Here is a 20,470-nt window from a genome sequence, read left to right as displayed (position 1 = left end):
GGCAGCACCATACAGTTAGATTGTGTAGAGAGAAGGGCAAATTGAGGTCTCCTAAGCCATGTTTATAAAAGCTATAACCTATGGATGATTAAATGAAATGGTAGGAGGGGGGCATTGGTAAGAGAACCAGAATTGGTAAGAGGATGCAGAACCAATTCCATATGAAAGTTAATAGGAGATATGATAGGAAGGGAAAGAGTCAAATGGGGAAAAGATGTGTATCAAATTCCTCTAAGTTTAAGATTTTCTCTAGAGATAAAGGTTGAGCATATAAACAATTATCATATGAGCACAAATATGAGCACACATATAATACACACATGTATTAATGTGTGTAAATATATTATTCTGTTCTGCTAAGATTCTATGAAATGATACATGTGTGTATATCAAAAGTTATCAAAAAAGGAATTTCAAATTATTAACAACCATATAAAAAGAAGGCTCCAAATCACTAATAATAAAAGAAATACACATCAAAACAACCCTGAATTTTTACCTCTCACCCTGAAAATGGGCAAATATGTCAAAAAATGAGAATAGTCAATGTTGGACAGGTTATGGGAAGATAGACAAACTAGTGCCTTGTTGGTGGAACTATCAATCCATATAACCATTTTGGCAAGCAATTTAAAATAAGGTAAATAAAGTAACCAAAATATAATTAACTAAGAAATTCTAATACTAGACTCATACTCTAAGGGGACTCTTCATGACTCAATCTGGTGTTTTCTTGACAAAGATAATGGAGTGGTGGTTTGCTATTTTCTTCTCCAGTTTATTTTATAGATGAGACAGAGTTAAGTGACTTGCCTAAGATCACATAGCTATAGTAAGTATCTCAGGCTGGATATGAACTCATGAAGATGAGTCTTCCTGACTTCCAGCACTATGACCACTGCACCACCAAGCTGCCCCATCAGAATTCTGTTTATTTCCTAGGAAAGGCACAAGGAAACAGTATAAAAATCACTATGAAAGACAATGAGGAGACCTTTTTTGCAATTCTAATTTTTAGAATTTGGAATTCTAATTTTCCCACTAACAATGTATAACCCCTAGGCAAGTCACTTCAACTCATTTTTCAGATGAGATGACTATGACTAGATTAGAGATCTCTTGTCCCTTCTGACTTTGATTTGGTTGGTTTCATATGGTGGAGATACCCCCAGAGGGTCCTTAGATTCTTGTGCATGGTAACACATGTACTAGGGTGCCACGGGCAAGGTCCAGCCTCACTCGTGACTCTAGGGGTTCCCAACAGGTGGCAAACGATCAGTCAAGAAAATAACAAACAGAAGAAAGCTGTATATTTGTGGCCATGGGCATGCTTTGCATCTGATAGCTGCTCCGCCATCCCCAGGCTTGATGTTTATTTTTATACCCATTTTCTTGGCACACAGATACATTACCTAACACACATGTATGTCTCGATGGAGATAATTGAAAAAGTGATACATTAACTTTTAACAAATCACTTAATTAACATTTTATATTCTTGTATTATGATGACAGAATAAAGGTTTCACTCAAGATAAATGATTTTGTCACAGGGGGCTTAATTTTCTCATTACCCTGTGAGGCGTTTTGAGCTTACAAACAATCAAGGAAATTTACTTATTACTTTTAATAAAAAGAAATAATCAATCTTAAAGATTCTTAAAGACAATTTTCAACAATCATACCATTGAAGTTGAGAGGTACTGGGAACACAATTCAGGTTTAATATTAGACTGATCATTTTTCAGGGTTTACTAGGGAGTTTCTCAAGGGGAAGAATCAAGTCACTGAGGCATGATGAAGCTTGGTGTACCTGTACATTTTGTATGGGCCTTTATGATTAATTTGTATGCTGGTTTCATGAGAATAAATTTCTGTGAGTGGGAAAGTTCTGGGCTTGGCTTGTAGCTATGGTTTTGCTAGGAATTATGTACCTAAGTAAAAGTTAACCCCTGATAGTCTTTTAGGATTGGGTTTGAGAGTCTAATCTTTTGGTGATGTTTTAGAGAATTAGAGTATAGGTATTTTGCTCTTGCATTATTCCTTCTGAGATTAGGGGAAATAGTAATCATATCAATTCCTTAGGTAAGGGATGTTAACGAGAGAGGTTATGCAAAGGGGACAGAGTGGGCAATCACATCTTGCCAAGGACCACTCTGTGGCCTCTGTAGCTACCACAAATGACTTTGTCAAGGCATCGTGGCCTGATGGCTCCCAGCACTAGGGGAGCCATCTGGGTACCATTAAGTATCTAATTTCATAGTCATACAACAGATTTGGGGAAGTGAGCTTGGGTCATGCCCCAGATCTCAAAAAAGGGACAAAGTCTAAAAAAGGTTTATTTCCATTATCAAGTTGCTATTTTAAAAGCATAAAATGTCCATGTGCATTACTCTTGAACAACTTGATAGTTTTCTTTATTTTGCTTTTAGACTAAGTTCTAATGTAGAATTTTAATGAGCTGGGGCTTGATCACATTAAGGCTACCTTGTCCTAAGACCATCATGGGCATTGTGTCAGGGATGAGGCATCTTCCAAAAATAATGGCTCTTTATCCAAGGTTCATCACAGCTTTAAGCAGTCCTTTTTCCCTAAAAGAGAAAAAAGGATGACACATCATCCCACTTAATCAGTCTTTTTTAATTTTTATCCCTCCATCCTCGACACATGATCAGCCACATAATCACCAGATTTTCCTTCTACTCCTCTTCCTGTAACTTATTTCTGCTAAAGCCAAGATGCCAGTTTTTTGTCCACACACCATATCCCCATGTCCCTTTTGAATCTATTCCCATTCTTTTTCTTGACCTCAAATGACTGAGCTTCAAAAAACTAGGTAATTGATGAATGGCCATTCTGATCTAGTCTTTGTTGTTGCCCTTGTTGTAGTGCCTGTGACTTCATCAGATAGAGAAAGGAAGAATCCCATTATGGAAACTCCCTCCATCAGAATTAGCCAATGATTCCTCTATAACATTATTATTTAAAAGAGTTGCCTGGGGCATTAAGGACTAGAGCAACTTACTTCTGGTCATGTGTATATTAAAAGACAGCTCTTCAATCTGGGTCTCTCTCTACCCCAATGGCAAGTCCTTTTCCTAGTATACCAAGCAGTCTCTTATTAGTCAATGAAATGGTAGAATGGCCATATTACTTCACCATCATGGTAGTTTTTTTAAATTAAATTTATTACAAGTAGTAGCTTGGTGGCACCATATAAATAAGACCATACATTAACCCAGAGCCCTCAGATTTTTGGAAAATGTTATCTCATATATTTCTGATCATCCCTGTGGATGAGAAAACTTTCCTATTGCTGCAGCCTTAACCCAGATCTCACCTAAGGAAGAAAAAAAAATGAACATTTCTTATTTTCTACTCTGCATCTCATGCAAACCAAGTGAGTAGGTATCTCAAAACTGTTTAAAGTGTTTGATCTTCTGAACAAAGTCAGTCATTAAGGACAGAAAACTTACTGCTTATTCTCTTTGTTAAAAAAAAAGTAATTTCTTAGGGAATAAAGGTTTTTATCTTTCACATTGAAACAACCAAATCAAAGTCAGAAGGGACAGTAGAGCTCTGATGTAAATATACAATATATCTGATGCACAAGACTTTTTGATCATTCAATGTTTAGTTTGCTATTTTTGTTAATTCTTAATAACAGTGATTTACTGACTTGATTTTGCCAATAAATGGATAAAGTAAGTGATCAAACTATTTCCCTATTCAAGAGTTTCTACTTTATGGACATAGTGTCTGCCATACTCAAAGTCTCTTTGGAAAAAAGGTCTATAGATAACAGATTTATATCTCTCATCTAAATGTAGATTTAAATCTGGAAGGGATCTCAGATCAAGTCCTTAAATTCTTCCTTTTACAGAAAAGGAAATTCAGGCCTGGAGACCTTAAATGACTTGCCTAGGTTAACACAGTTGGAAAGACTCTGAGACCAGATTTGAACTCAGGTCTTCCTGATACCACATCCAAACTTCTATCTAATACACCATGATCCCACTAAGCCTCCCGTGGGTCATTTCCTTCACATTGATATCCAGTTCTCTAGCATTAAATGCAGACATCACATATTGGTTTTGGATTGATGTTCTCCATGAGGGAATAACCATAAAAGATCCTTGTAAATTCAATTATCTCTGAATCTTTTTAGGAAACTAATGAAACAATATGATTAGGACCCAACAATGATGTATTGTGTCTTTGGAAACTGCATGCCCTGTGTGGGCATTCACCTATTTTTTCTCTATATGACCACAGGGAACTGGATGGAAAATGAAACCATTTGGTCCATCTAGCTCACCACAGATGGTCTTATTGAAGGACAAAGAGCAAAAGTAGTGCTTCTAGAATTCATCCAATGACTTATGGCCATGACTATGATGAGCTCTGGCTGGTCAGGCTGATCGGCTTCCTTGGTCCAGTCTGGTTCCCTGTTGGCTTGTAGAGGAGGTCAAGTCTATATGAGTCTCTTGATCAAACAGCCCTCTCTTTCTGACATGACTCAGAAGATTGTGATATAATACAGCTCCAACAACAATTAACCTACCCCTTAGGTTTCGGGGCATTGGCACTCTTCACAGATGATTTCCAAGATGCTTTTGACCAGCTGTATGCCACAGAGTAACATCTGAAAGCTGCTTATTATGAGCTGGATAGAGAAGAGGGTCAAGTTCCAGGGCACAATATGAATAGGCTCTTTGCAGTTACTCCACAAATCCCTATCTTTGAGATAGTTCCTGTGTAGCAGAGGAGATATTCATTCATTCATCCAAAAAATATGTATTATCATAGGCAACAATCCTGATTTAGTTCTATGTAGATCTCAAAGCTGTCTTGCCAATTTTTTTTAACCCTTACCTTCCATCTTGGAATCAATACTGAGTATTGGTTCCAAGGCAGAAGAGTGGTATGGGCTAGGCAATGGGGGGCTAAATGACTTGCCTAGGGTCACTCAGCTAGGAAGTGACTGAGGTCAGATTTGAACCCATGACCTCCTGTTTCCAAACCTGGCTCTCGATCTACTGAGCTACCCAGATGCCCCTGCCAATTGTTTTTGATTAATGTGTGCAAGAGTGTGATGAGGATCAAAAGATATGATGGTATAAAGCACATTGCAAACTTTAAAGTGTTAGAGAAATTCCAATTATTATTAATCTACAGTCATCAAGTCTCCACTCTGAGCCTTCTACTGTGCCTAGCCCTGACTAGAGTAGATTTGAGGTCTTTTCTTTTTGAGAATTCAGAGATTGCCAAATCAAAAAACATTTGAAAAAAATGTTTCTAAAAGATCATTATCTTAGTCCTCTTATCTAGAATTTTGAGGTGAAGTGTCTGATCACTGGTTATAAAGTCATGTTTCTTCAGAGGGACTCTCAATAAGTAAAGTAGCTTTTGCCTCTAGTAGAGGACAGGTAGGTGATATAGTAAATAAAGTGCCAGGCCTGAGTTGAATCTTCCTGAGTTTAAATCTGGCCTCAGACACTTACTCCTGTGTGACCCTGGGGGGAAGAAAGTCACTTAACCCTCTTTGCCTCAGTTTCCTCATCTGTCAAATGAACTTGAGAATAGGACCTGTTTAGCTTTTCTCTTTTTATCTCCAATTCTTTACCAAGTGCCTTGTATGTGGTTGGTACTTTAAAAATGCTAATTGAATTGACTCAGAATGAAATTAATGATGTCATGACACAAAGCACCAACCAACCACCAGTTCCCTAGTTCTTACCAGCAACTCTTTTCTCTCATTTAGGACCTATGTATGGATTCAGCTATAGAATTAAGACAATGTTTCTCCTTATTTAGTCCAGTAAACAAATCAGTCCAAGATCACAACATGGGAGAGTACAAAAGGCCCTCTGGCCCTGGGGAAGGAATAGCAATAAGAATGGTCAGTCAGTCACTGACTTCCAATTTGGGAAGTTCTGGGCATTCTCTTGTTTGATTTTAAGATATGTTGACCAAGGTAGGATCACAGACTTAGAATGGAAACAGTCTTCAAATGTCATCCATTCCAACCCCTCTACTTTTTACCAAAGTAAAAATTAAGACCCAAAGTGGTATAATACCTTTTCTAGGGACAGAACCTGAATATGAACTCATTACAGAAAAGGAAATTGAGGCCCCAAAAACCAAGTAACTCAGGTTCATAAACACAGAAATATTTAGAATATATTCATAGAATTACCGATCTAAGGCCCCCCAGGACCTTAAAGTTCATCAAGTCCAACCCTAACCTTTTACTGTTGGGGAATTGAGAAACAGATATTTTCTTATGGTCATATAGCTACTAAGTGTCAGAAGCAGAATCTCAATTCAAGACTTCCTGATTCCAAATATAACACTCTATCCACTACACCAAAGATGTCAGACTCATGGCCTGAGTTGTTATTGCTGCTTTCAGTCATTTAATCATGTCTGACTCTTCACAACCCCATTTGGCATTTTCTTGGCAAAGATACTGGAATGGTCTGCCATTTCCTTCTTCATCTCATTTTATAGATGAGGAAACTGAGGCAACCATGTTAAGTGACTTGCCTAGGGTCATCCAGCTAGTGTCTGAGGTCAGATTTAAACTCAAAGAGAGTAATTTTCCTGATCCCAGGCCTGGCACTCTTTGAGTTTAAATCTGACCTCAGACACTAGCTGACACACCATCTAGTCACTATATAAACCTCTTTGCAAATCTTAAATTGCCATATAAATGCCAGCTATGATTATCATTATATTTTCCTAATATTCTATTTCTGCTAATACATCATAGAGTAAGAGAGGCAAAGGTTAGAACCAACAGAGCCTTAGAGTTCTTCCATCTAATCTGGTCACCTCCCTCTGCCCCTGCGCCCAGTAACTTGGCCAAGATCATCCATCAGGTGAATGGTGGAGAAGGCAAAGAATCTCCATTACTCTTTGATAACAATTTAATAAGACAGTGATAAAATTTATATATCTGAGCTTCTGGAGATTTTTTTTTCTGGAAGACTGTATATAGAAAATGTATGTAGATTTTTTTCTGGAAGACTATATATATATATAAAAACCCAAGGAGTTGGGTTTTTTTAATGTTTTATTTTAAATTGGTCCTCCTTTCTGTTCCTTGTAATGGTCTATGACTCAGTAGAGAAATGGAGCAACATTGCCACCCTGTGGTCCACTTGATAAAACAGGGAGGACAGTATTTATTACAGGGCAGCTTTGGGATAGCAGGAAAATCTTTTGTTTCATGGGAATGTCAAGTGTTAAACATGAATTTTTACTCATGAATAGTTCATTGATTTGTGATTTTATCACTGTGGGAACTTCCAACACAGATGCAGATTGAAGCCCATTTGCAACTGAAAGTCTTAGAGAGTTGCCTGAGGCTCAGAGGATGAGTAATTTGCCCAAGATCTCATTACTATAATTCTCAACAGAGATGGGACTTGAACTCAGGTTTTCCTAACTTCAAGGGCAGCAGTCCCTCTATTAGATTATGCTGCCTCCAATTACAAAATGTGAAAGGTAGAAGCTCCCCAAAGGTCCATATAGTCCAATACATATCCAGAGGGAATTTCCACTATAATATAATTAACAAACATCCTGCAGGGGAAAGCCGATTGCAGAGCTAGGAAAACTAATCCTTTGGAAGATTTTTTCTAATATCATGCCTCAATGGTTCCCTTTGCAACATGTTAATTATTCCTGGTTCTTCCTTCAAGGGTCAAAAAAGAGCAAACATCCACTTTTTGCAAATATCCATTATCTCTTCCTGTTCAGTTTTCTGTTTATCAGAAACTGTTTTTTTATACAAAAAGAGACAAGCACAGACCTCCTGATCTATTGACTTTAAAACAGGAGTCCCACCATTCAACCTCTTCTATAATATAATGGCATTCTTATCTAGTTTCCAAGAGAGTATACACTCCATCTCTGGCCAGGCATCTGTCAACCATATAATTTGTGCTCTTATTCTGAAATCTACATCCCATTCTCAAAGACTACCTCAGTTAGTTTTTCACTTTCCAAATCAATTTTTCTCTTCTATATCCCTTGCTTTTAATGATCAATGCTAGGGGAAAATATAGCCTATACTTTTATATCCATTTCTCATGGCCAAACTTTGTTCCCTTTGGCAATAATTTTAGGTCCCTCCTGTTGCCCCTTGGAAGAATTATCAATAGAATAACCAACCTGTTGATCAAACAACCTGATTTCCAACTTTGGGGATGCTGGACCCCCCCCTTCTTAGATTCTGGGACATGCTGATCCCTCTAAAAGGATCAGAGATTTAGAATTGGGACAGACCTCAGAAATCATCCAGTCCATTCTGCACCTTTTAGTGAGGTATAGACTGAAGCTGTAGGATTGTTGTAAGGATAAAAATGGCTATAATTTGTAAGCACCTTAAACCACTATATTTGTTAACATTCAGTTGTTTTATTCTGACCCTATTTGGGGTTTTCTTGACTAAGAAAGACATTTCCTTTTCCAGCTTATTTTACAAAGGAGAAAACTGAGACAATTAGGGTTAAGTGACTTGGCTCTGAAACTAAGATTCCAGTTGGAAAATCCTATAAGACCCAAACAATTTCCCATTGCAGGGCACATATGGCATGTTGCTGCAGAAAGATCATCTGAGCGTTTTTTCTTGATGCCAATTTCTTCCTGTTGAGTGAGAACATGTAAATGAGCATCTCATTTCATCCTTCAAATAGCTGCCATGGAACAGGGTAGAGCTAGAGCACAATTAACTGTCCCCTGACCTCAGCCACTCCTTAGCTGTGTGATCCTGGGCAAGTGACTTAACCCCATTTGCCCAGTCCTTGACCTTCTGTCTTAAAGTTGTTACTAAGACAGAAAATAAGGATTTTTATTAAAACTCACCCCTTTTCTTAGAATCCTTTCCTGTTCCAAAGCATATTAGAACAGGTTCAAGAGAGATTTCTACACAGTTTAAAGTGACTATTTCATATTAAATTAAAATAACATATGAAAGGGTTTAAAAAAATACATGAAGATAATCAAGAATTGGGGCATTAGCCATTAACAATTCCCCTGGGGAATACTCCAACCCCATGTCCCTCCCTCCACCAAGTCATGAAGTATGTGCTTGCTTTTTTTCCCTCTGACATTATATGGTTTGCTCATTAATAACAAGGTGGTGGAGGAGGAGGACTAGGAAACAGAAAATTGGACAAAGCCATCAATGGTAAATACTGTGCTAGAGTCATCACCAAACAATATTACTGAATTTCTCCTGGGATGTAAGGATAGTATGGAATAGGAGTTGCCTACTAGGAAGAGTGAATGGAAACTCTACCCTACCTGAGAAATGGGTTAAATATGAGCTCAGTGACGTGTGACAGAAAGGGCAAATTATCTGGAGTCCAGAGATTTCTGGGTTCAAATCCTACTTCTTTCTCAGTGCATAAAAGGCAGGCAACTTACTTTGCCTGAGCCTTAATTTCCTCAGACATAAATTAGAGATAATGATATCTGTAGTACTCACCTCTCTTGGCTATTGTGTGAACCAAATAAAATCATTTTGGTAAAGCAGTTTGCCAACCTTTATGTACTATTTAAATATCAGTTGTTGTTATTATAATAGAATAGAATCATCAGATTTAGAGTTGGAAAATAACTTGATCCATCCATTCTAAGCCTCTTGCTTAATATAAGAGGGCACTAAGGTGAGAAAAATTAAGACACTTAGTCAATCTTTTTTGGATTTGAACCAATGACTTTTGGCTCCATTTTGAACCACTATTTTCTGGCTTTGTTTGTTTCTATGGCAGGTTATGGTTTACAAAGTGGTTTTCTTGCAGCAAAACTGTGAAGAAATTATAGTCAATGCTATTATCCCCATTGTATAGATTGGGAAACTGAGATACAGAAAATTAATGTGACTTAGTACAAGTCCTACAACTCATAGGAGTCAAAGCCAAGACATGGGATTGCAGATCTGTAGGTGGAAGGGACCTCAGAGGACATCTAGTTGAAACCTCATATTTTACAGATGAGCCAACTGAGACCCAAGAAGGTTAAGTGATTCGTCCAAGGTCAAGCAGGTAGTTAGTGGAAGACTTGGGATTTAAACCCAAGTTCTGTGACTGCAAATAGAGTGTACCAGCCATTGTACCATGAAAAAGGTTCACTAATAGATTAAGATACAGTCAAGATATAATAAGATTTCCTGGAGATGACTCAATTTCTAAAGTTCCTGCTCACAAGCATCTTTTAGATCTTAAGTGAATATCCTTCTCAGACAACTTGGTCAGAGGCCATTGTGCCCTTTAGGAAGGAGAAATTATTATTCTTTATATTTGTTTGTTTCTAATCATAAAATAATAAATCGGATTTTTGTTTCTCTTGAATCAATTAAAAATAAACCCTTAGTTTCTGTCTTAGAATCAATATTAGGTAATGGTTCCAAGACAAAAGAGAGGTAAGGGCTAGGCAAAGGAGTTTAGTGATTTGACCAGGGTCACACAGCTAGGAAGTACCTGAGGTCAAATTTGAACCCAGGACCCCTCGTCTCCAAGTCTGGCTCTCTAGCCACTTATCTGCCCATATCTTGAATCATTCTTAATCCTACGCTGAATATTCTCAGCATCAATCTGCCATGTTGATGTGGCTAATGTTTAATCTTTCAAACTAACATGTTTTCAATATCATTTTCACTAATCTTTCACCATCATAAGATTGCATGATTATTGGCCCTTTGGGGTTTGCTCATGAGACAAGTCTAAGACAAGTAAAAAGAAAATGTCCTTGTCTCTAAAAGATTTGACACTATATAGACTTCTGTGAAGCTAAGATTGGATGCTTGTATTGATGTTAAGGACAATGGGACTTTAGCTGTGTTACCTAGTTACAATAATTTGCTCATTTTTAGCCTGGGAACAGTACAATGCCCCCTAAGTCTCGCATGTTTCCCTCATCAGATTGAGGGAGTTGATTTTAGAAAAAAACGTTAGGAAATCAGTCACAGTTGCAGCAGATACCCAGTCAGGAACACGCTTAACATTTAGGCAGAGTTTGGATTCTCTACCTAACTTTCCATTTATGTCTGTCTCTTTCTAGTTCATCTCTGGCTTCTTTTTAGTTGAAGCAAAATTCAATTTACTGGAGATATTTAGGGAAGAAAATTGCAGATTATATTCTAGCATCTATGAATAAATGGGCAAACGGAGAGGAAGTTGGGGAAAGAACTAGTCTTTTCTTTGGATTTCCCTCAAACTGGGTCTATTGTTCTCAGAGGCTGGTAGACTGATGAACCAGGCAGATATGTCACAGCTTAATCCTACCTTTGCTCTCTAGGAGTAGGTAGAAATGTCCTATGTGCCTGACCTACTGAATGAATCTCTTCTCAATTTGACCCATATTTTACAAATGACCCCAAGGCATCCCCAAATGTCCCTGGGCTATCCAGACAGAATTATTGCACATAAATCATCGTTTTGGTTTAAGAAATTTTTATATTTCGTCTAAGGTCTATGATTGAAATGAACTGATCAGATAGCATTACTTAAAGGGAGGTAGGGATGAATAAATCTTTTCTCTCGCCCTTCTAGCCATAACAAAAGTACTCATATTTTCATTTCCCCAAGCCTCAGGCTGATCTTTTCATTTAGCTTCATTTCTTTAATATCTACCCAAAAGATACTAAGTCTGGAATCTTGAAAATTCTATTTTTATATAAATTTCTTATTAAAAACCCTTATTCTTCAGAGTGATTCTTCTTGTCTAGTTGTCTTGTAGCAAATACTCTGTGTTTCTGCTCTCTCTGTCTTTGTCTCTCTCACCATCTCTCTTTAACTCTCTTTCTGTCTCTCTGTCTTTGTCTCTCTCTCTCTAGCTCTTTCTGTCATTATCTTTCTCTTTTTGTTTCTCTCTGTCTCTCACTGTCTCTGTCTTTGTCTCTGTCTCTCACTGTCTCTCTTTGTCTCTGTCACTGCCTCTGTATTTCTCTCTGTATTTCTCTCTGTCTCTCTCTGTCTCTCTTGCTCTCTCTCTCTCTCTCTGTCTCACTCTCTCTGTCTCTCTCTCTGTCTGTATCTCGCTCTCTCTCTGTCTGTCTCTCCCCGTCTCTCTCGCTCTCTCTGTCTCTGTCTGTCTGTCTGTCTGTCTGTCTGTCTGTCTGTCTGTCTGTCTCTTGCCTCCCCATACCTCCTTCAATATAGTATAATAGCGAAATACATCCCCTAGAGTCAGGAAAGCCATATTTGAATCTTAAATTTGCTGCTTCCTTGCCTTGTAACCCAAAACAAAATTCTTAAGCTTCACCTTAAAACAGGACTGCTAGAGTGTCCTCCAGCTCCAAGATTCCCTAACAGCTGTCATGCGTGGTTCTAGCCTTCCTACTTTATACTCCCTGATTTTTTTCCAGAGAAAAGCCTTCTTTCATCTTGGATCCAATATTGCAGAGAACAACAGAAAATAGATATTAATAGGGAAGTAAATTTTATCTCAGAGAATATAATCAATAACAGCTTGGTAGTAAAGTTATATGTCTGTAGCACTTGATCTTACCCATCATGAAAGGGATATTCCCATGTATCATTTCCCACAAAACACTTGGGACCTCTATTAATAGCAACCACTGAGATGATAAATGCATATAAGGCTCCTACAAGGCCAATTCCAGAAACTATTATAGAGTTAAACATCTGAAAAAGAGAAAAAAAAAGAAGTTATTTTCCACTCTTTAAAGATGACATAATTTCCCCCAAATCAAAGACAATCAAAGTAACCACTCTGATACTGTTGACAGTGGTGGTAAATTACTCTCCAAGGGTAGTTGTCATGCACCATAGGAACTGGCCCATAAATAGCCTTCGGGGCATCATAGAAGTCCTTTGGGCTGTTACTCTCCTAATAAAACAATTTCATCTGCCTTCTTCCTTGCCACAAAACCCTGCATCTCTCTAAGTTTCAGTAGCATTTTACTTCTTAAAGACAGATAAACTATCCTGCTGGGAAACCCTGTGGAGTTCTCATTTTTCATTTGGTAGCATCTGAATTTCCCATCATTTTCATCAAACAAACCTAATGTTTGTGAGTATTCTGACCTAGATGAGTAAATATGGTACTGTACGCCAAACTCTGAAAGCTGCCCACTTCTTTTCTCTTCTCCTATTGCCAATCATGTGTTGGCTCAGCATTCCCTCCAAGTCAGTAGCAAACTGTTCCCACTCTAGTCTGTTGACATGAAATCTTCTGATAGTGTCTTGCCTTGGGGCCACAGCTTTTGTTGAATGAAAATATTTATCTTGGAGACGATAAATCTGTGATGAATCTAGCATTCTGAGTCACACATCGCCTCATTACTGTCACATTCTGTCTCTCTTCCTCACAATGACAGTCTATTGAATGCCAATGTTTGTTGTGATGATGCATCCACGAAGTTGGTGATGAGAAGATGACGAGATGCAGAGTCCTCAGTTGTAAGCAACTTGTAGCTATTGCTGTTTCTGACTTCATTCCTCCCAAGGGCTTCCTGCCGTGTCTGATAGTGTGTGCCTACACTGTCATTAAAAGTCATGCAGAATTCGAAGCTTATCCTCTTCTTGACTAGATTAGATTTGATTGCAAAATCTATATCATGTTCACGGTGCTCTTCCTCATTGTAATCACTCCAGAAAAACATATCCAGCTCCAATTTTGGTCACCTGGCCTTTATTTGCCAGTCTTGTTTCACTAAAGGATACTATTTTGGATGGGACCTGCTGAGTTTTCCCCAAACAATAACTGTTCGGCCATCCTGGATTTCATGTTGTCCATAAGCGTGTGCACATTCCAGGTACCAATGGTGAGTGGAATAATCTTCACAATTTTTTAGAAATTTTTGTTGTTGTTTTGACCATAGGGTATTATTTCTGTCTGTCAAGGTAAGCAGAATTGCACAGTCATCAGCCTCTCTCTCTCTCTCTCTTCCAGAGTGATTCTTCTTGTCTAATTGTCTTGTAGCAATTACTCTCTCTCTCTCTCTCTCTCTCTGTTTCTCTCTACCTCTCTGTCTTTCTGTCTTTGTCTCTCTTTCAAGTCCAGTGGCAAAACAAAAGTCAAGATTCCTGGCATTGACTCAGAAGGCAGTGGATGACTTTGGCATCCTCAGTGTATCACCATGCTCTATTCCATAGCACATGTTTGCGTTGCCTTTATGGCCCAGTGGAACAAATTGTTCACGTCCATTTTTTCCATTGGGTAAGTGTTCACATGCTTATGGTAGACACCCACTTAAGTCACTGGCTAGTTTGAGGCCAGTCAGTTACTCTCAACTTAGTTTAACTTGTTTCATGAGATCGTTTTGCTAGGGTATGGCCACTGGGCTTTTTGGAGCCATGGGTGAAAACTGGGTGGCAAGTGAACATCATAGGTGGAAAGCAGCAGCCTTGGAAAAAGGGCATGGCAGCTCTCACACCAGAGGTACAAGTCTTCTCTGAACAACTTATATATCTTACATATACATATATTGGTACATAGTGTAAAATTACATATATATATAATATATATAAGTATAATATATAATTATATATAACTACAATATGCAGAAAACAGCCAAATAATCAAAATTCCATGCTATGAAATTATAAGGATCAAAATTGTCCCCAAAGATGTGACAAAGAAATGCACCTCCTCCTACCGTCCTTTCTTTTTTTTTTTTAAAGTGGGGACCTATGGGTGTGGAATGCACCATTTTAATTTCAATCTTTGTTGATACATTGGTTAATTTTACTTAACTGTTGGGTTTGGGGGGAGGGTTTTAAATGGAGGCATCTTTTTATGTGTTTGTTTGCTTATTTGTTTTCATTAATGAAAAATGCCTCCCTGGGAAGGGAGAAAAATATATGGGAAAATGTAGTTGAGAGAAAAAGAGAGAGAGAGAGAGTGACTGATGATTAACAAATTCATGGATGCAGGAATAGACAGACAGACCCACAGACAGACAGATAAATAGAATAATAGATGGATTGATGGATAGATGAGAGAGAAAATAAAGACAGAGAGAAAGAGAGAGAGAGAGAGAGAGAGATTTTTAGAACTATATATGTAGAGTGAGAGCTCAATACTTGACCAGGTATATAAGTTTAAATTTTGGGTTCCAAAGTTGAACTTCTAAAATTGAAAAGTAATTTTATGCTAAAAACATTCTCACAATACAATCTGGAACTAATAATGGAGTTCTCTTGCTCTCTCTCTCTCTCTCTTTTTTTTACTGGTTCTCTGAGATAGTCCTGGGTGGCTTCACTTTTGATCATTTACCCAGACTTTCTTGTTGTCACCAGGGCCATATCAGAGATGGTGTGTGTGTGTGTGTGTGTGTGTGTGTGTGTGTGTGTGTGTGTGTGTGAATCTGAGCATATCAATCTAAATATTCCTTATTCAAAACCTTTTTGGACATGTGGACTTATTGAACTTGGAGTCAAAAGAACAGAATTAGAATCCAGGATCTGACATTTAGTGACTCTATAACTCTAGTCAAGTAAGTTAAACATTTGTAGAATGGACCATACTTAAGAATTCATTGAACATCAAATAATGAATGTACTAAAGGGAAATGGGAAAGAAGGGAAGGAAGTTGAGGTTTAGTTCTGATGATAAGGACATTACGACTGATTGTACACAATGATTGAAAGTCTTTGTGGAAATAATGGATATCTTGGAGACTAAACACTGGGAAGATCTGGGTTCAAATCCTTTCTCTCTGATATTTGTTAGGTATGTTCTCATGGTCCTCACTTAACTTCTCCAAGACCCAGTTTTCTTATTTGTAAAATGGGAATCATAATACCTCTAGTACCCTCCTCTCAAGTTTGTTGAGAGTCTCAAGGGATATAAAAGTCCTTTGAAAACTTTAAAATGCAATATGATTATCCATTATTATTAGGTTTTGTTTTACCATTAGCTGTGAAACTGCCCTTCTTGTTTCTACTGCCTCCCTAAACCACATCCATTTCCAACAGAATGGAAGTTTTTCCAAGGGCAGCAGGGTCTGGGTGATCACCGATGTGCTATGACCAGAGCATTCTTCTGGCTCTGTTTATCCTTCATTAACTTACAGTGAACTTTTTCCCACAATCCTCCTGGCCACCACAACCAGCAGTATTCTTCAGATTCAGCAATGAGACAGCGGGAAAAATCATCTGCCAACAACAAGGAGATACCCACAGTGAGAGAGTTTGAGGGTCTCTAGTGCCACCCACATTAAGAGTCCTATCCCACAATGGAGCTTAAGGACTGAGCATAGTTATGGGATTCCAAAAGCTGTGAGAATGCCTTTTACAAAATAATGGGTGCTCATAATTGATTCATACTATCAGTGCAGCTAAAAAGGAATATTGTTGGGGGCAGCTGGGTAGCTCAGGGTGCTAGGTTCAAATCTGGCCTCAAACACGTTCCAGCTGTGTGACCCTGGGCAAGTCACTTAACCCCCATTGCCTAACCCTTACCACTCTTCTGCCTTGGAACCAATACAGAATATTGATTCCAAGATGGAAGGTAAGGGTTTAAAAAAAAAAAGGAATATGACTTTTCAAAGTCATGCTAAAAAATGCAAAATTTGATTAAGCTAATAGGGATCAACAGACCTAGGGCAAAGATGAATAGACTATATGAAAAGCATGAAGCAGAAAATGAAATACTAGGTAGGGAGAAGTGCTATCCAATAAAGAGATCACAAATCTATAATGGGACATGGCTAAACATAGAACTGAAAGAGGTCAGAATTTGAACTTGAATCTCCTTTTGAGTAGGTCCAAAGAGGATGAGACTACAAAATTTACTCTATTTGACATAGAAGCAAACTGGTCTGGAAATCTCACTTTCTTTTTAAAGTTACTGACGTTAATAAGAATAGCTAACACTTATATAGCACCTACTGTGTGCAAGGCATTGTAGAAATTTAGAATTTTTATCTTTAGAATTATTATCTCATTTGATCCTCACAACAACCCTGGTAAGTGGGAGCTCTCGTTAACATCCCCTTTTTACCACTGAGGAATCTGAAGTACACAGAAGATAAGTCACTTGCCCAGAGAAACACACCTAGTAAATGTCTGAGGCTGGATTTGAATTCAAATCTTGCTGACTCCAGGCTCAGAGTTCTATCCACTGAGCCATTAGCTACCTCAATGCTGTGAGCAAGTTAATACAGGGTCCTATTAGTGAATCTGCCACAGAAGTAGGAGAGAGTGAGCAAAACATCTAGTAGTTTCCCATTTCAACTAATTTTCCTTGCTAGCTAGATTCCAAGCCCTGTTCTTCTTTGCTACTGGAAGTCTTCCAAAAGCTTTCAGCACCCTCTAAATTCAGCGCCCCGAGACAAAGTCCCATTTTTCTTCCTAGTTACAACTCTGGATATGGGAATTACTGTTAACAGTTAACTGTTAACAACTTATTCATAAGTAATACACATAATATGAGAACAAGTGACTGTTTGGGTTTTTGAAAGCAACAGTAGGTCTGACAATAAACCATGCACCTCCACTCAAGCCATCCTCCCCATCTCCTCTCCCACTAAAAAGTTAAACTTTCTTATGGGAACTACTTGGCTGGTGAGTGATCTTGCCTGGAACAAGCAGACTTCCACCTCCCTTCCGGTAACCAGCCCCATCCATGCTACCAGCTTCCCTAATTCCCTTTCCAGCTCTACTTTCTTCTAGCAGGTTTTCCTATAGATTAGAATGTAATCTACTTGAGGGCAAGGATTATCCTGTATGTAAATACCCATAATGAGTGCTTTATCTTTCTAACAACCAAACTATCTATATAATTATCTATTGGAAATAATAATTGTTTATCACAAAGAGAGAATGTTATGGTAAAATAACAATGTTGCCCATGATTAGGTTTTGGGAGGCAGATACAATTAAAGGAAAAGTTATCCGTATTAATTGCTTAAAAAAAACCAAACCCTTACCTACTGTCTTAGAATTGATACTAAGTATGCATTCTAAGGCAGAAGAACAGCAAGGGCTAAGCAATTGGGGTTAAGTGACTCACCCAGGGTCTCACAGGTAGGAAGGATCTGAGGCCACATTTGAACCCAGGACCCCCATCTTCAGGCCTGACTTTCTATCCACTGAGACATCTAGCTGCCCCATATTGATTTTTTCAAAGAGTATATAGTTACACTAAATTACCCTGGCCTAGTAGAATTATTGTTGTCACAATAACATTCATCCAATTTATGTGCTTCATTTGTTTAATCAATGGGTATCTCCATTGTTTCTAGTTCTTTCCTGTTCAAAACACTGTTATGAATATTTTGGTGTAGATGGGACCTCTCTTATCCCCTTTGGGATATATCTCTAGGGAAGAGATTTTCAATCAAGAGATATGAATCTTTTAGTCTGTTAGCAGCTGAACACATCCCCATAATCAATTCATAGCCTTACAGCAACCAAATAAAGATAAGAGCACAGAGAGCAGAATCCAGTCCAGTGTCCCCTGAAAAGGGGAAATGAATTGGGGGAAGGGGGAGGCAGGGGGATATGGGGGAAGGCTGATTTTTTGGGAGCTTTTTACTCACCAAGACTCCACATCCTAAAATTCCTCCAAAATACCAGACCTCTTCGGTAAGGTTTACATTGTTGTCCATTACCTCAGCTCCAGGAAAAAAGAGTAGAATATTTGTCAGAGTGCCCAACACAGCTAGAGGGATGAGAGAACCCCCCAGGCACCATGCATAGTTCACATGATACATCCTCCTGATGAAAAGATAGACAAATGAATCTAATGTGGAAGTGATCAGTCACTAACACTATACCCACTCCCGGCAGTGTCTCTTCAGAGGTCGTCCTAGGCCAGAATTCCCAACTTTTTTCCCCAAATGCCATCCAAGAGGGATATTTCCATTTCTCAAATGGAGGCAGAACTCTCCAAGGCACTCACCTGCTCTCCTGATCCTGCTAGGCTTTGTCTTCATGGCACCTCCATAAATTATAACTATTTATAGAGCAATCACTTCACCATGGAGACTGATTAAATTTGTTAATATTCCACCAGGAGAAAAGAAAGGCAGGCACACAAATATACTATTGGTAGAGCTGCAAATTGGTTGAATCATTCTAGAAAATGATATGGCATTGTACACAGTAACAGCAATAATGTATGATGATCAGCTATGAATGAATTACCTATTACCAACAAAGCAAGGATCCAGGACCTCCAAGAGACTCGTGACAAAAAAGGCTATCCACTGCCATAGAAGGAATTGATGGGAGTCTGAATGCAGACTGAAGCACACCATTCTTCACTTTATTGCCTCCATGAATTTTTCTCTAGTGTAAAATGTCTTCTCTCACAACATGATAAAGATGGAAATATTTATTATACCACAACATATGTACAAACTGTATCATATTACTTGACATTTTGGGGAGGGAGGAAGGGAAGAGAAATAAAGAAAAGGTAGATTGAGAAATGTAGAAAATTACTATTAAAATTATATATTTTTAATGATTTAGAATTATGCTAAAATGACTAAAATACTTATGACCATTGACTGGAAACTCCATTGTGAGCCATATATCTCAAAGATGAAAAGAAAAGTCCCACATAAACCAAAATATTAATGGCAGCAATGTTTGGGGCAGGAACAAACTAGAAACAATATAGATGCCCATTGATTGAGGGATGCCTAAATAATTATAGCACATAAATGAAATGCAATGTCACTGTGATTTAAGAAATAACAATGTATGTGAAGAATTCAGAAAAGTATGAGAAGACAAGAACTGTTTAAGAGAAAGGCAAGTGTGTTCTAAAAACAGAAAAAAATAATCATATAGGGTGAAAATGTTAATGGAAAGAACAAAATAAGGTGAGCTGAATGCTATGAAATGATAATATTGAAGTTTAGCCCAGAAGAAGAGATGAGAATCCCTTATTTATAGAAGTCAGGGCAATGGAGATGGAATTCCACATAGACTGTCACACTTGATTTATGGGTTTCTTTTTCTTCTTTTCTTCTTTGTCTTAAGACATGGCCCTTTGAGTGTGAGAAGGGATGATCAAATAGAAAAGAAAGGCTGTAAAAACAAAAATACTTTTTTAAATTAAAAGGATATATTTATAATAATTTATAGCTACATTAACATATTTCCTCCAGAAGAGAATAAGAAATGTTTTTTAAAAGTATAATAAATAATGACATTCAGTTGAAGGGAAAAGAGAAAAAAGTAATGTTATGGCTTCCAGGCTGCTAAAAGGATGCTTATATAAACATTTCTGTACCTTCTAAATTTCAGTGACCTGTGACAAAGCCTCTACTAACTCACCTTAGTTTTGATTCTTGCTGGCATAAGGACAAAAGTGGTGTCCAATAGGGTAGAGGTCAACACTTGGTTAAAACTAATATTAAAAAATAAAAATGAAATATTGATTTTTGAAAGGGCTGTATGACATTTCATATTATGGGATGATGATGAAATTTTTTTTCTCCTATTCTTAAATGCTCATTCTTTCTTTCCCTTAG

At 37.9% G+C, this 20,470-nt stretch overlaps 1 protein-coding gene across 1 annotated transcript; it reads right to left on the bottom strand.

Annotated features, from left to right (window-relative positions):
* Positions 1-1,310: 1,310 nt before the first annotated feature.
* TM4SF4 (transmembrane 4 L six family member 4) lies at positions 1,311-19,368 on the bottom strand. The gene is made up of 5 exons (XM_007502051.3): positions 18,524-19,368; positions 16,053-16,136; positions 12,523-12,659; positions 4,565-4,754; positions 1,311-2,591 (listed from the first exon to the last, which is right to left on the bottom strand). The coding sequence occupies exons 1-4, from the start codon at positions 18,695-18,697 to the stop codon at positions 4,568-4,570; spliced, it is 582 nt and encodes a 193-aa protein (XP_007502113.1). The 5' UTR covers positions 18,698-19,368; the 3' UTR covers positions 1,311-2,591; positions 4,565-4,567.
* Between the last annotated feature and the right edge of the window lie 1,102 nt (positions 19,369-20,470).

Source organism: Monodelphis domestica, chromosome 8 (genome assembly GCF_027887165.1).
Source record: "Monodelphis domestica isolate mMonDom1 chromosome 8, mMonDom1.pri, whole genome shotgun sequence".
NCBI lineage: Eukaryota > Metazoa > Chordata > Mammalia > Didelphimorphia > Didelphidae > Monodelphis > Monodelphis domestica.
The sequence above is the reverse complement of the archived record's forward strand: the minus strand, read 5'-3'. Positions and strand labels throughout refer to the sequence as shown.